General features: G+C 41.5%; 1 protein-coding gene across 1 annotated transcript in view; it reads right to left on the reverse strand.

Annotated features, from left to right (window-relative positions):
- Dnah14 (dynein axonemal heavy chain 14) overlaps positions 1 to 14,066 on the reverse strand; it is a 196,983-nt gene that overhangs the window by 75,422 nt on the left and 107,495 nt on the right. Inside the window, exons 49-53 of the mRNA XM_028789300.1 lie at positions 12,213 to 12,347; positions 8,643 to 8,810; positions 7,217 to 7,387; positions 3,092 to 3,259; positions 2,357 to 2,449 (exon numbers count right to left, since the gene is read on the reverse strand). Of these exons, the coding sequence (XP_028645133.1) occupies positions 2,357 to 2,449; positions 3,092 to 3,259; positions 7,217 to 7,387; positions 8,643 to 8,810; positions 12,213 to 12,347 (735 nt within the window). The remainder of the gene's footprint in view (positions 1 to 2,356; positions 2,450 to 3,091; positions 3,260 to 7,216; positions 7,388 to 8,642; positions 8,811 to 12,212; positions 12,348 to 14,066) is intronic.

Here is a 14,066-nt window from a genome sequence, read left to right on the forward strand (position 1 = left end):
AGAATTGTGAGCTAAATATGTCCGAGTAGCTTTATGTTTCCCAGACACAAATAGTTTACTATAGTTACTCAAAATGGACTGGAGTCTTTGTCCGGCCTTGGTATTGGTATTGCTAGACAGAAAGAGAAGTTGGTGATTAATCTTTCTATTTTCTCAAAAAGTCTGTGAAATGTTGGGATAAATTCTCCTTTAAACAGTTGTTAGAGTTTCCCAGTGAAACCATTTGGCTTTGAGACTTTCTTGTGGGAAGTTTCAGAATTTCTAGTTAGATTTATTTATTTGTGACAGATCCACTAAGACTTTCAAGTTCTTCAATTTTTTTGTTAGTGTCTGTGATGGTCAGTGTTAATTCTCAAGTTGGCAAGACCTAGAGTCCTGTGGGAGACAGGTCTCTGGGCAAGCTTCTGAGGGAATTCTCCTGGTTACATTAATTGATGAAGAAAACTCATCTGACTGAGATCCTGGCCTGTGTAAATGGAGAAAGGAAATGCAACAGTGAGCATCGTTTTCTTCTTCTAAGTGTGAATGTCATGTGATCCACTGCTCCAGGCTCCTGCTGCCTTGAAATCCCTGCTATGATGAGCTATCCCTGAACTGCAAGCCCAAGGGAAACCTTTCTCCTTGAAGTTTCTCTTGTCAGGGTATCTTTATCACAGCATCAGGAAAAGAAGCTGAGACAATCTCTATGTAGGAAAATCCCTATTCGTGTAAGTGATCTAACTGACTGTTTCCCTGGGACCCTCCTATCACTGTAATGGCAATACTGACTTGACTACTGTTTTTTTTTGTTTGTTTGTTTGTTTTTGTTTTTTTTTTTGTTTTTTGTTTTTTTTTTTTTGAGACAGGGTTTCTCTGTGTAGCCCTGGCTGTCCGGGAACTCACTCTGTAGACCAGGTTGGCCTCAAACTCAGAAATCCGCCTGCCTCTGCCTCCCAAGTGCTGGGATTAAAGGCGTGCGCCACCACCGCCCGGCCGACTACTGGTTTTAATAGTGTGAGTTTCATGTCACAGCACTGAGTCTCAGGGGATTTTCTTGATCCTCTAAAGAATCAACTTCAGGTTTATTAAAATCCTCACTTGTTTTTCTGCTGCTTCTATTCTACTCTATTATTATTATTATTTATTTCCTGCCTTGGGTTTGATTACCTTTTGTTTTTGTAGTTCCCTTTTTGTAGTCTAGGCTATTAATTTGAAGTTTCTTATTTTTAGGTATAAGCACTTAGACATATAAATTTCCTATAGATTTTTCCTTTAGGCATTTTTACTGTATTGCTTTCTTTATTTTTCAAGGTGCTTTCTAATTTTCTGATTTTCTAATTTGTCAGATCTATAGTCACCTTGGAGACAAATGTTGCCATATCTGTGAGGATTTCTAGATTAGGCTAATTAATTTGAGAAGACCAACCCTAGTGGGCAGCGTTGTCCACAGGCTGAAGTCCCAGACTGAAGGGATGGAAAGGCTCATGTGATGCCCTCCATAGAAGGGAAGGCTTGTGAGACAGCAGCTGAGTGGGGAAGCAGATTTATTTTGTACTGTGTTTCTCTTGATTCTACCTTCTCATTCTAAAATTTCCTTTTAATTTTGTTGTAAAAAAGATTAAGTAAAAATCTAGTTGTTCTGCATGTAAGATAAAGTCCTCTTTTGAAAAACTGTTATAATAAGATATAAATGGTACCCATAAATAACAAATTAAATAATATGTTTATATCATTGACTAAATATTATAGATGAAAATTGTTTTATTACATTTATTTTGTGTGTGTGGGTGCACATGTGCACACACACAAACACATGAGTATAGAGGTCAGAAGATAACCTTGTAGGAGGAGGTTTTCCTTCTACCATGCTGAGTTCCCAGATCACACTCAGATTATCAGGTTTAGCAGCAAGCACTTTTACCCACTGAGCTATCTTGCTGGCCTAATACTGTGGATTCTTTTGGCTTTCCAAAACCTTTTCTCTCTTCTAAGTCTTTGGAAGTTTAAGTTAGCTGTCACTTATTCTCTTAAGAAACAAATATCTGTGCAATGGCTCTTATTTCTAAACCAATATCCACGCTGGAGTGCTGTTTTTAGAGTCAGAGCCCACCTGTGTGGACGGCAGATCACTAGGATACCTTATATGTGGTGCTGAGTACATGGTTTAGTCATATCAAATGCCTTCCCCAAACGAATAACATGGCCACATGTCAGCATTTTTTTTCAAACAGTGAAGACTAAGATCCCGCTCTATGACTCAATTACTGCGATTTTTCATAATTTACAGACAAATACAGCTTCTGTATGTTGATTTTACTGGACTTTCCGAATTATCATTTTGCAACCTTAAAAACATTTGAAGAACTTAAATTCATACCAGTAATACGTGACTCCCTGGTTGTCGAAGGACCCTGGTAGTTCTGGTAATGTGTTCTACAGCTTCCTTGAAGAATACAACTGAATGAGACATCTGGCAAAAGAAATATAGCAAATAAACAAATTACAGGTGTAGAAACGTCAGGCGTGCACTGAGGTTTTATGTACACAGAAACGGGAAGAAGAGCGACTGTTTTTAGAAGCATGAGCACCGAGAGCCAGCTAACAGTTTCCATCGACATTTAGAGAAAACACATTTTTTCAAGAGACATCACTCACCCTTTGGCTAACATTCTAGTGAGCTGACCTGGGGTTGAGGGAACAGGACAAAGAACAAGGGAATGGGTTCTGGGTTGCTCTTCTATTGCTCTGAGTTGACAGCAGATGGGGAGATGAAGCTCAGGAAATTGCTCAGAAGACACAGCCATTGTGTGTCTCTCACTCTGGGCCCTGTTCTACTCTCTTGCATTCTTAACTCCATCAACTCCATTCAATTCCCTACGGCCTCAACTGTGCACCCTGTCTTTGGAGTTAGATACCACTGAGACAAAAGCACAGCTAGATGCATGAAGAACTCTACTTCCAATGTTTCCTCTTTGAAGCCAGAGGAAATGTTTCCCCTTCCCCACCTCAGATATACACACACTTTAAAATATGAGCTCTGTATTTATATTAGTGCACACAAGTGGACATAGGCATGCTTAACATTCTTTAGGTTTTCATGGAATGTGTCTACCTCTAGAGATGCTGAACCCAACTTTTGTTGGAATTCGGTAAGGATACTGAGAAGTTTATCATAGTTATTGGTGTTCTGGTAGATCTTTTTTCGGTGAGGCTTATTTATATCCATAAAGTCCACAAATACAACTGGGTTGTTCATCAGACTCTCGTGACTCCAGTTAACCTATTGTAAAATAAGGACTCAGTGAGTATTCAATTGCTATTCAAATTCCATTGTCTTTACACTGAAATCCTATCTTAATAGAACCACAATCTATCTTTCATAAAAGCTTCTGGCAGTGGAACCTTGGACTCAGGCTCTTAACCCATTTGTGTGTGTGTGCACACATATGTGCATGTGTATGCTTGTGTATGTTCCTTTGAGCAGTGACACTTGTAGCCTCCTACCCAAAATAGTATTTTTTAAAAAATGCTTCTAATAAAATACACTGTTACAAAGGAAGCCAAGAATATTGAACTCTTGGTTCAGTTGTGCCCATGAACTCTCCTCAGTGTTCTGGACTTGGGTGGAGAGCTCTGTGGTCGGAGTCAGGTGTCCTGCAGCTCCACCGACAATCTGGGAGAAAGACTCTCCCTCATTGACTGTCAGTTACCATCCCAGGCTGTGGCTTTGCACAGGTGCTTTCTTCTTTGCACACTTTTGATTCTCTTTCATACTGAGGCCATAAACTGTCTCCTATTTGAGCCTCATTGATGTCCCCTTCTCTAAAACCAGCCAGAATGGATGACTTTTTCCTCCTTTATTCACTGTACGGCTGTATACACTGGTTGGCACAACACCCGCATGCTCTCCTGCAGCTTCTGGTTTAAGGTGGCCGTGGGCAGTTTCTACCTGTTCCAGTAGTCCTTAGCATGTGCCTCCCTTGCTGTCTAGATCTGGAAGTTCCTGATGGACATTCAGAAGTCACTTGCTTAGTCAGTGATGGCTAAGAAACTATATGACACCAGACATCCTGTGTTTGAACTATGACATCACTTCAGCAGCAGGGTAGCTGTGTATAACCTTACTGTGCTCTACACTGTTGGTCAAGTGAGGATAATGACAGGGCCTCTATTGCACAGGTGTTATGAATGAAGATTAAAGGATCGATGGATGCATCAAGCTCTTGAGTCAGTACCTCATTCATTGAACCCCCTGTTTAATTAGAGTCATATTTCACTCTCTCAGAAAGGCAACCAAATAATGCTCATGGTAATAATTCATGTCCTTGTGTTGATAAAGACAGTTTGATGTGGTCGTTAATTTGGGGAATTATAGCTGCCTCAGACACCCATGGGCTGACAGCTGCTATGGAAGCCTGGTTCCCAAGAGCTGGTCCCTCATGAGCTGGTCACTGCCTTTGTGTGTGCTCCTCACTGTGGTGAGAGGTGGAAGCAGACCTGTGTGGCCCTCACGGGATGGCTAGGAATCCTCCCACGCAGGAGTAATGAGCCTTCTTCTGATTTTCATTTTGTTAGTCTGTCTATCCCTTCATTCATTCTTTTTAAAACAAAACTTTATACATATGTGTGGGCACATGTGGACGTCAGAGGACGACTTGTTGGGGCAGGTTTCTCCCCTTCCACCTTTATGTGGGTCTGGGGTTAGAACTCAGATTGTCAGGTTCCCAGGATCAAAGCTCACCTGCTGAGCCAACTGCTCAGCCCCATGCCCCTGCTGAGCTGGCTGTCAGCCCCATGCCTCCATTCCTTCTTTACTCATTCAACCCAGATATATTTGTTGAATGCTTATATTAGGCTGAATTCCAGAGACTTATGAAGAAATAAATCAGTGATTCTGTCCTCATGAAGCATGTAGATCGGAAAGAGCTAAAACAGGTCTGTGATACAAAGTCCAACAGTCTTGTAACATCCAAAGAAGAATCTAGAAGGAGGCTGGCGCTGGCCAGAAATACCAGAATGTCAAAGGTATGCACTGAATTTAAAAAACAATCCACACTGTAACCTGGCAAATTGTAGTTTCATATGTGCAGGGAATACAATGTCATTGCAGGGAATACAACGCCATCACAATGTGAAATAATAACTAAATGAAGCACACTTGCCACCTCAAATGCGCATCATTGTATCCAACAGTTCTCATGGACCTCTCCATCCTGTGCAAGAGTCCTGTTCTTCCTACGACCTGCTTCTGAGTGCTGGACCTCTTTAGACTTTGCTCATAGTGGGAACGGTCTTTCTGAGCCTGCATTATGTCACTTAGTGTGATGTCCATGACCTGAGTCTTGAACAATGGTCAGGGGTGAGCCGCAGGAGGGTGAATAGGTCAGCTCAGGAATTGTGGAAAGGCCATGGAACACTTGTCCCTCAGGAAGGCAGAGGCTGATTAACATTCCTTAGAGCAAGGTGTGTGTGTGTGTGTGTGTGTGTGTGTGTGTGTGTGTGGGAACCGACCTGTGGTTGTTGACACATTCTGCAGGACTGACCGTTGGCCACCTACAGACAAGGATCTTGTCACCTCATTCCCTAAAGACTAATCAGTTTAAAAAGTCACATTGTTCTGCCAATCACATTGTGCCTAATGGCTGTTGCCCTAAAAACTGTATAAACAGCTCACTGAATGAGCTGTGCGTGGTTGCCACTTCACCTTTAGTGTAGGATGACCCCAATGCATTGGAACAATAAATTCCTCTTGCATTTTGCATCAACTCCAGGCTCCACGTGGTTCACTCAGGGAGTCCCTGGTAAGCTAAGGCTTGCCAGAGTCTTACAAGGGGACCTGCAGCTGTGAAGGCAGAGGCTGTGGAAAATAAACTGTATTCAGGTTGGAATACAAGGGTCCACACTCAGATTTCTGGCATACATGTAGGCATGGACACTCAGGCCAACATTAGAGCATCTTGATGGTGGAGAGAGTACAGTGACCATCAATGAGGAACAGTTTCCAGCATGTTGAATACTTCACAGCCCCAGGGCAGCATGATACAGGGTTAGAAGTCTAAACCTGTAGATTCAAATTGCTCTCTTAACATTCATGTTATTTTCACCAAATTCCTTGCCTGTATTTAAATTGTAAGGAGTTAGAGAAATGGCTCAGTGGTTAAGAACACTGACACCTCTTCTGAGATTCTGGGTTAATTCCCAGCACCTAAACAGGCCCTCAAATCTGTCTATAACTATAGTTTTATAGGATCTGATGCCCTCTTGTGGTGTTCAGACATACATACAGACAAGACACCCATATACATTTAATAAATAAATCTTTAAAATGTAGATGTAAGAGTATTTTTCCATATCATAATAGCTTAGATGTATCACTATGTATTAGAAACAATTCTAAATGATCTTCACCAACCCTATATTTGACAGAGGGCTAATAGTCAAAATTTATAAAGAACTCAGGACGTTAAACACCAACAACCCAAATAACCCAATTAAAAAATGGGGCTCAGAGCTAAACAGAGAATGCTCAACAGATGAATCTCAAATTAAAGAAATGTCCAAAGTCCTTAGTCATCAGGGAAATGTGAATCAAAACAACTCTGAGATTCCATCTTACACCTGCCATTATGGCTTAGATCAAAAACTCAAGTGACAGCACATGCTGAAAATGTGTTACATCTACACAATGGAATATTACTTAGCTATTAAAAACAAAGACAGCATGGATTTTGCAGGCAAATGGATGGATCTTGAGAATATCTTCCTGAGTGAGGTAACCCAGTCTCAAAAGGACACACATGGTAATGTACTCACTTCTAAGTGGATATTATCCATAAAATATAGGATACCCATACTCCCCACAGACCCAAAGAAGCTAAACAAGCAGGAAGGCCCAAGACACCAAGGAAGCTAAAGGTCAAAGGGGTGGAGAGAGAGGAGTCTGGGCATCTTCAGTGAACAGCTCTGCAGGCTCTGGAGAGGGAGAAACAATGCTGAGGCCCCAAGTCGTGGACAGAGGAATCAAGACTTGACTGTTTCCCGCATAGCTTAAGTTTTGCTCTCAGACATCTTTAAGCAAGGAATGAAATTCTTAAAACCAAGTTGCTTTCATTAGTATTAGAGACATGTCTGAGGATTTTCATAAAACAACACTCTGTTTGAGTGTGTGTGTGTGCGTGTGTGCATGTATGCTCGTGCTGGGGCCCAAGATTCCACTTGAGATATTTTTCCAATGTACCTGCAGATGATTCTGGAGTTCTGCTGACAGAAGCTGATAGAAAAGGCTTTTTTCACTGTGATCAATCAAACGATCATGAAACACGCGACTGGCTTCATGTACTAGGAGCAGAGCAGCCATCTCTTTGGAGTTAATTACGCTCTTGTCTGCTTGCATCAATCCTAGCAGAAGCTGAGAGATAGAAAGGCAACACATGACCAACATTAGCAGGTGTATGTTATATAAACACATAAATTTTCCAATTTAAGATTCATCCATTTCTGTAAGTGACAATACTAATGTTTTTATGGGAAGGGCGAGTTAAAGCCAAAGAAAATTGCTACTGTACAACTTGATAGTGTCTCAGAATCCTCTGAGAAAGGCTTACCAGGATCAGAGACCACAGCTGGGCAGATGTTGCTAGCACAGGTGAAAGGGAGGGACTTTTTTTTATTAAACTCTTTTTTTTTTCTTTTTTTTTTTTCCTTTGAGACAAGGTCTCACTCTGCAGCTTTGGCTTGCCTGTAGACCAAGCTGACCTTGAACTCAGAGATCTTCCTGCCTCTGCCTCCAGAGTACTGGATTAAAGGCTTCGCCACACTGGACTGTGAGGTGCTTTCTAATATTGATGTAGTCAACATTTTAAGTTTAGATTAAGAACACCTGTGCAAATCAGGGCTGACCTTCTACAGCAAGGGAAGAAAGATACTGTATTCAGTTCTCCCTCCCCCCACCTCGCTCTCTCTCTCTCTCTCTCGCTCGCGCTCTCTCTCTCTCTCACTCTCTCTCTCTCTCTCTCTCTCTCTCTCCCTCCCTCCCTCCCTCCCTCTCTCCCTCCCTCCTTCCCTCCCTCCTTCCTCCTTTTTTGTCTTTTTAAGACTAGGTTTCTTTGTGTAGTCTTGGCTGTCCTGGAACTCAAATGATCCCCCTACCTCTGCTTCCCAAGTGCTGGGATGCAAGGCATGTTCGTCTATGCATGGCTAAGGTGTTTTCTTAACATTGAATTATGAAAATTATTCAGTCACACTGCTTACTGAGCCAGCGCTCCTGGGTAAGTGGTTAACTCACAGATGTGCATGAGGTTCTTACAGAGAGGTTCACTCCCTTGCAGTGATAGGAAACCCCCCTAGACAGAGCCAAACCCAAACCCACACTATGACCTTGCCATTTCTTTTTCTCAGGATCCCAGCTTATACTGTAATGGCCTCACTGGTTTTGTTAAAGGATCCACTGCTTCACATCATTTGAACAATTCTTTTCAGTGGGCACCTGGCACAAATTGCCACTGTGAATTTCCCCTTTTATACCTTCTGACAATTTGATGTAGGCAGTAACATCAGAGAGGGAGGGGGGAGGGAGGGAGAGGACGAGGAAGACAAGGATGCAGTAAAATTACATCTCAATTTAAATGTTAAAGATAAGCTAGAGAACTAATTTCACAACAAACCTTATACATGTCTCGGGGATTAAATATATAGTGACATTTGGTTGGCGTTGGCAACAGTTTCTTACAGACTTCATAATATATCGCCAGGGAGCAGAGGACAATCTGATCTCTAGATTTCTGAACCTCAGTTACAAAGTTATGGATGGAGAAATACATTCCCAAGTGAGCCTTTAAAGAGAAAATTGTATGTTTAGTTAAACATGTAAATGTAAAATTTACTACGAAGCCGACTTGTGGACTGTACACAGAGGGTTAATTTCACTAAGAATTATTACTAGTTAAAATCTTAGATCAAGATGGTGGCCTATAAGTGCAAAGGTGCCCTGGGTGTGGAAAACAGATTATAGTTTGTCACGTGGCCTAAAAGGTATGTAATTGCGGGTCCCTGTGGCTGGAATGCAGAGAGGTCCTCCAGGTGGGAAGTTAGATGCGGTGGCTATGGCGGCTCAACATTAAAGGCCTTCTCAGCGTTTCCCCACAGCGGGCCCCAGAAGACACATGGAGTCCATGGGTTTAAGAGATTTATTTTCATGACAGATGGTAGTTGAGTCTGGATGCGCATGTGTCTGTCCCCCCCCCCCATCATCTCCCCCCTTTCCCTCCCCTCCCTGGAACTCAGGGCTGACCTAAGTTAAATAGGGAGGGAGAAGGGGGAGGGTCTTGGAAAGAATGCCTAATTGGCTATGTCCCCTGGCCTTCAGGTATCTCATTAGTATGTAAATCTCTTTAGGGCCTGAGGCCTGTAGTCACGCCCTAGTGCTGGTCAATGGAGGTCTATGCCACATGACAGGAGCCTGGATTCTGGGAGCATGGCGGAACAGATGCCCGTCCCTCACAGGCAATGGACACCTGTTGGGTCTTCGGGCTATTTTCAGCCAGCGCTTCGACCAAAACCCAATCCATCCTATTACAGTCTCACATGTAATGTGTGTTCTTTGGGGACAATTTGGTGGCCCACCTCTGTGCACATCAGTTATGGTACTCTCTCATCTTCTGGCTTGCCAGAGGGGCAAGTGATAGAGTGTTACCTCATCTAGACAGCTATACACATGGCTTTTCTTTGGGGAGTCCAGAAGGTCCTCATTGGAAACATGGCTCAAACTGAAGTACAGGGTAATTTATACATCTGTTGTGTCAGGTTGCATAGGATATTGTAACTGTCTTCAAAATTAATCTTGCATTTCCTTTCTTTAGAAGCTTTAAAGGTAGATTAAAACCAACTTCCTGCAAACCCCCTATGATTCTGTTGTGGGTGACCACAGGCTACACCTAAAAGAAAAACTGCTTTAGAAGAAAGTAAATGTGCATGACAAGCCAGGCTGGCCAAGGAGACCCGGCTTCTTATGAGACAAAGCAAAGATGGGAACATAAACTGCTCATGTTTAAAAAGGTAGCTACTGAGCTCCATGCGAGACGCACCAGATCTCAGTCAGGAGAGTCACCTCTTGGGATTGCATTAGATACATACCACACACATTTCTTATGAACATTAAAAGTGATTTCAATATTGAGATAGCCCAGAAAATACAGGAGGAATAATACTTATGAAGACAAGAATAATTACCCAGGGCCTTAAGTCTCCTATTTCTATAATGATCTCTCTTTTTTTTTTTCCCAAGTAGAAGATGAGCTAGGTGGAACCTGTGCATCTCTGTGGTAGTTACCATAGTTAGGTTTCTTTATTGCTGTGGTAAAACAACATGACCAAAAGCAACTTGGGGAAGTTGAGGGTCCTGCCCTGAATGTTAGGCACTGAGGCGGGATGCAGATAGAGGGCCAGAGGCTGATGCTCTCTTGTCATTAGCTCTCTCTTCCTGTTCTCCTGACTTAACTCTCTCTCTTGCTGTTCTCCTGACTTAACTCTCTCTCTTCCTGTTCTCCTGACTTAACTCTCTTTTGCTGTTCTCCTGATTTAACTCTCTCTTCCTGTTCTCCTGACTTAACTCTCTCTCTTCCTGTTCTCCTGACTTAACTCTCTCTTGCTGTTCTCCTGACTTAACTCTCTCTTCCTGTTCTTCTGACTTAACTCTCTTCCTGTTCTCCTGACTTAACTCTCTCTTCCTGTTCTCCTGACTTAACTCTCTCTTCCTGTTCTGGAGCCAGAAGCTTTGACGTCTGCTGATAGCTGCAGGGGATTGAGAGAAGAAACTTAGTTATTACTTGGGCTCTTTACTCCTTGACTCAGGTGCCTCTCACTGGCCAGGCAAGAGGCTCTGGGTTCATTAACTCTTTGTCTCTTTGTGAGCCAGAGAGAAAGGAAAGGAAAAGAAAGAGATGAAGAAAGAAAGAAAGGAAGAAAAAAAGAAAGAAAGAAATGAAGAAAGAAAGGAAGAAAAAAGAAAGGAAGGAAGGAAGGAAGGAAGGAAGAAAGAAAGAAAGAAAGAAAGGAAGGAAGGAAGAAAGAAAGAAAGGAAGAAAGAAAGAAAGTCAGTCAGGCACACACAGAGACATATGCACTCTGGAAGAAGTAGAAAAAGTACTACATCAAGCCTTTATTTTTGCTTTCAGCTTTTTATAGATTTTTACACAAAAGTAAGTTCAAAGCAACAGTTTTACATGGTCTTGCTATATCATAGTGCACACCTGTGGCTTCATCCTTGGACTTGACTTAGAATGTTTTTCTTGATCATTAATGTGTTCAAATCCTGTTTTCTTTTCCTAGTGCAATTAGTCTATGAGATATGAATGTTTACAGAGCTCTATTCGCAGCTTGTATTCTATAGGGGGCTTGAGAATACTTGTATCAATTTAGGAGTTCTCTAAAATAATTATTAGGAATTATGAAATCATCAATTAGTCTAAACAGTATTACTATATGAAAGTATATCTTCATATTGATTCTGTAGGAAATTTGCCCAGTAGGGTGGATAAATACCCAGGAATCATTAAGCTATGTAATAGTGACAGGAAAGGCATGTCAGTAGTGAGAAGCAACCCTGGGACAAAGTCTCTGGGGTCTTTGCCTCTTAGAGCTCAACCCATCTCATCCATGCAAAACAGTGGGCCATGTCCAGAAAATTCACTGGCTTGCCATAGCCTTTCCTAGATGGCTTCCATCAGGGAAGATAGGGTTTATTTCATCTCATAGTTCATAGTCCATCATCCAAGGAAGGGCATAGACTCAAGGTAGGAGCCTGGAGGCAGAACTGGTACCGAGGTTGTGGAGTGGGTGCTGCTTATTGATTTGCTCCCCCTGGCTTACTCAACACACTTTCTTATACACCCTAGGGCTATTTGTTGAGAAGTGGCATTACTCACAGTGGGCTGGGGCCTCCCACATCAGTACCAATCTAGATTATACCCCACCTTTTAATCCTAGCATTTGGGAACCAGAGGTATGTGGATCTCTGAGTTCCAGGTAAGTCTGGTGTACAGAGTGAGTTCCAGGATAGCTGGGGCCATGTAGTAAAACTCTTTTTCAACCCCTATACACAAAATGAAAAGATACACTATTCCCAGAATGTCTAGGCTTGTGTCCAGTTGACAGAAACCAACTAGTGCAGTAGAGTACTATAGCATTCTTGAGAACGGTTCTGTCTCAGTGGAGGGAGGGACAGCCAGATACATTACCTGAAAAATAGTACATAAGGCAATCTGTGGAGGATGAGGCAATACCAGCATGGAGAAGTGTTTGAGGAGACGGGGGCTGACATCCTTCCCACTGGCAGAAGTAGAAGCCGCAATTAGAGAAAGATCTTGAATACTCTATGGAAAGAGTTTGAAAAGGGGAATACATCTGTAAGAAGGGAAATATATAATCCATATCCCAGGCCCAAGTAGAAGAATTTAGGCAGATATTTGGATTACTATTTACCGTAAAACAAAAATGACAATGGTGATAAAAACCCGTGCTCTTATAGGGAACCTGTCATAAAATGTAGCTTCAAGTTACTTTAGCAGCTTCCTTCTTTCTAAATGTCATCAGGAAACAGCCTGTTTAAAAAAAGATGACCATCACTTCCAAATGTGAAACTATCAGAAGAAAGCACAGGGGACTACATCGTGACAGTGCCCAGGCAAGGAAGCTCAAAAGCACAGGACAGTGGGACTATCCTAAGCAGGATGCTCCAGCACAGCACAGTGGCTGACAAGTAAACAGACATTGACAAGGGGTTACCATCTAGAGTATACAAGGAACTCAAACAGCCCAACAGCACCCCCACCACAAACAATTCAACTAAAATCTGGGAAGTATCTTGACAAAAGAAAATAGCAGGTGAATGAAAATAAATTTCGCACACATCATTGACCATCAGGGAGATTCAAATAAAAACAATCATGAGATATTATTTTATCCTAGTTAGAACAGCTACTAGATAAAGGACAAGAAATGGGGAATGCTGGTAAGGTCACAGTCTCTGAGAAGAAGGGAATTCTCATAAACTACTACTGTACAATTAGCACAGACATTAGGAGAAACAGGGCATAGGCTCTTCATTAAAATAGAATTACCACATGTTCCAACGGTCCCAATATTGAGTTCATAACAGTGCATATTAAACAGAGGTCAAATCAGCATACAAAATATATCTATTTATTTCACTATTAACAGTAGAAAAAACCCCCATCAGAGTCAATTTAAGGGGCCACTAATGGATAAAGAAAAAATGGTGTATCTATGTGATGAAATTCCACTTAATCTTAAGAAAAGGAAGTCCTGTCATTTATAACAACATAAATAATCCTAGAAGACTTACATTAAGCAAAATAAGCCAGACACAGAAAGACAAACATTGCATGATCTCATTAATTTGGGGGAATCTAAAAACATGTAATACCAGATATTTCCCACTAATAATTCTAACTATAAATGTTTTAATTGCTCAATTAAATAATGTAGACTAGTCAGTTGGATATTGTCCTTTAAAAAATACAGCTGACTCAAAAAGAAACTCTGAGAGAAGGAATGGAAATTAATCAAACAACAAATGGATCCATTCTGGTATAACTATTTTGATAGCTAATGAAGTATACTTTAGCTGAAAACCATCAGAAGAGATACAAGACAGCTATCATATGTTAACAAATAAGCAATTCGCCAAGAAGCTGAACAATTGTACATATATGTCCTTCACTGGGACTTTAATAAAACATTAATGAACATAAAGGACAAACAGGCCCTGATATAATGACAGTGCATGATGTCAGCAATCCGCTCTCATCAATAGGTACTTCAGAATAACCTATACCATAGATTATATAAATTTAACAGACATTTGCAGAACAGTCCACACAACAGCTGTGAAATCCATATTACTCTCAGCAGCATATGGAACTTTAAAAAACTGTCCACATTTTAGCCTATAAAGTGAGTCTCAGCAAAATGCAAGTCCATTGAAGTAATTTTTTTATGGGGCTATTGTGGAATAACATCCAGACACACACACACACACACACACACACACACACACACACACACACACA

This window comes from Grammomys surdaster, unplaced genomic scaffold, assembly GCF_004785775.1.
Source record: "Grammomys surdaster isolate TR1022 unplaced genomic scaffold, NIH_TR_1.0 125808, whole genome shotgun sequence".
Classification (NCBI taxonomy): Eukaryota; Metazoa; Chordata; class Mammalia; order Rodentia; family Muridae; genus Grammomys; species Grammomys surdaster.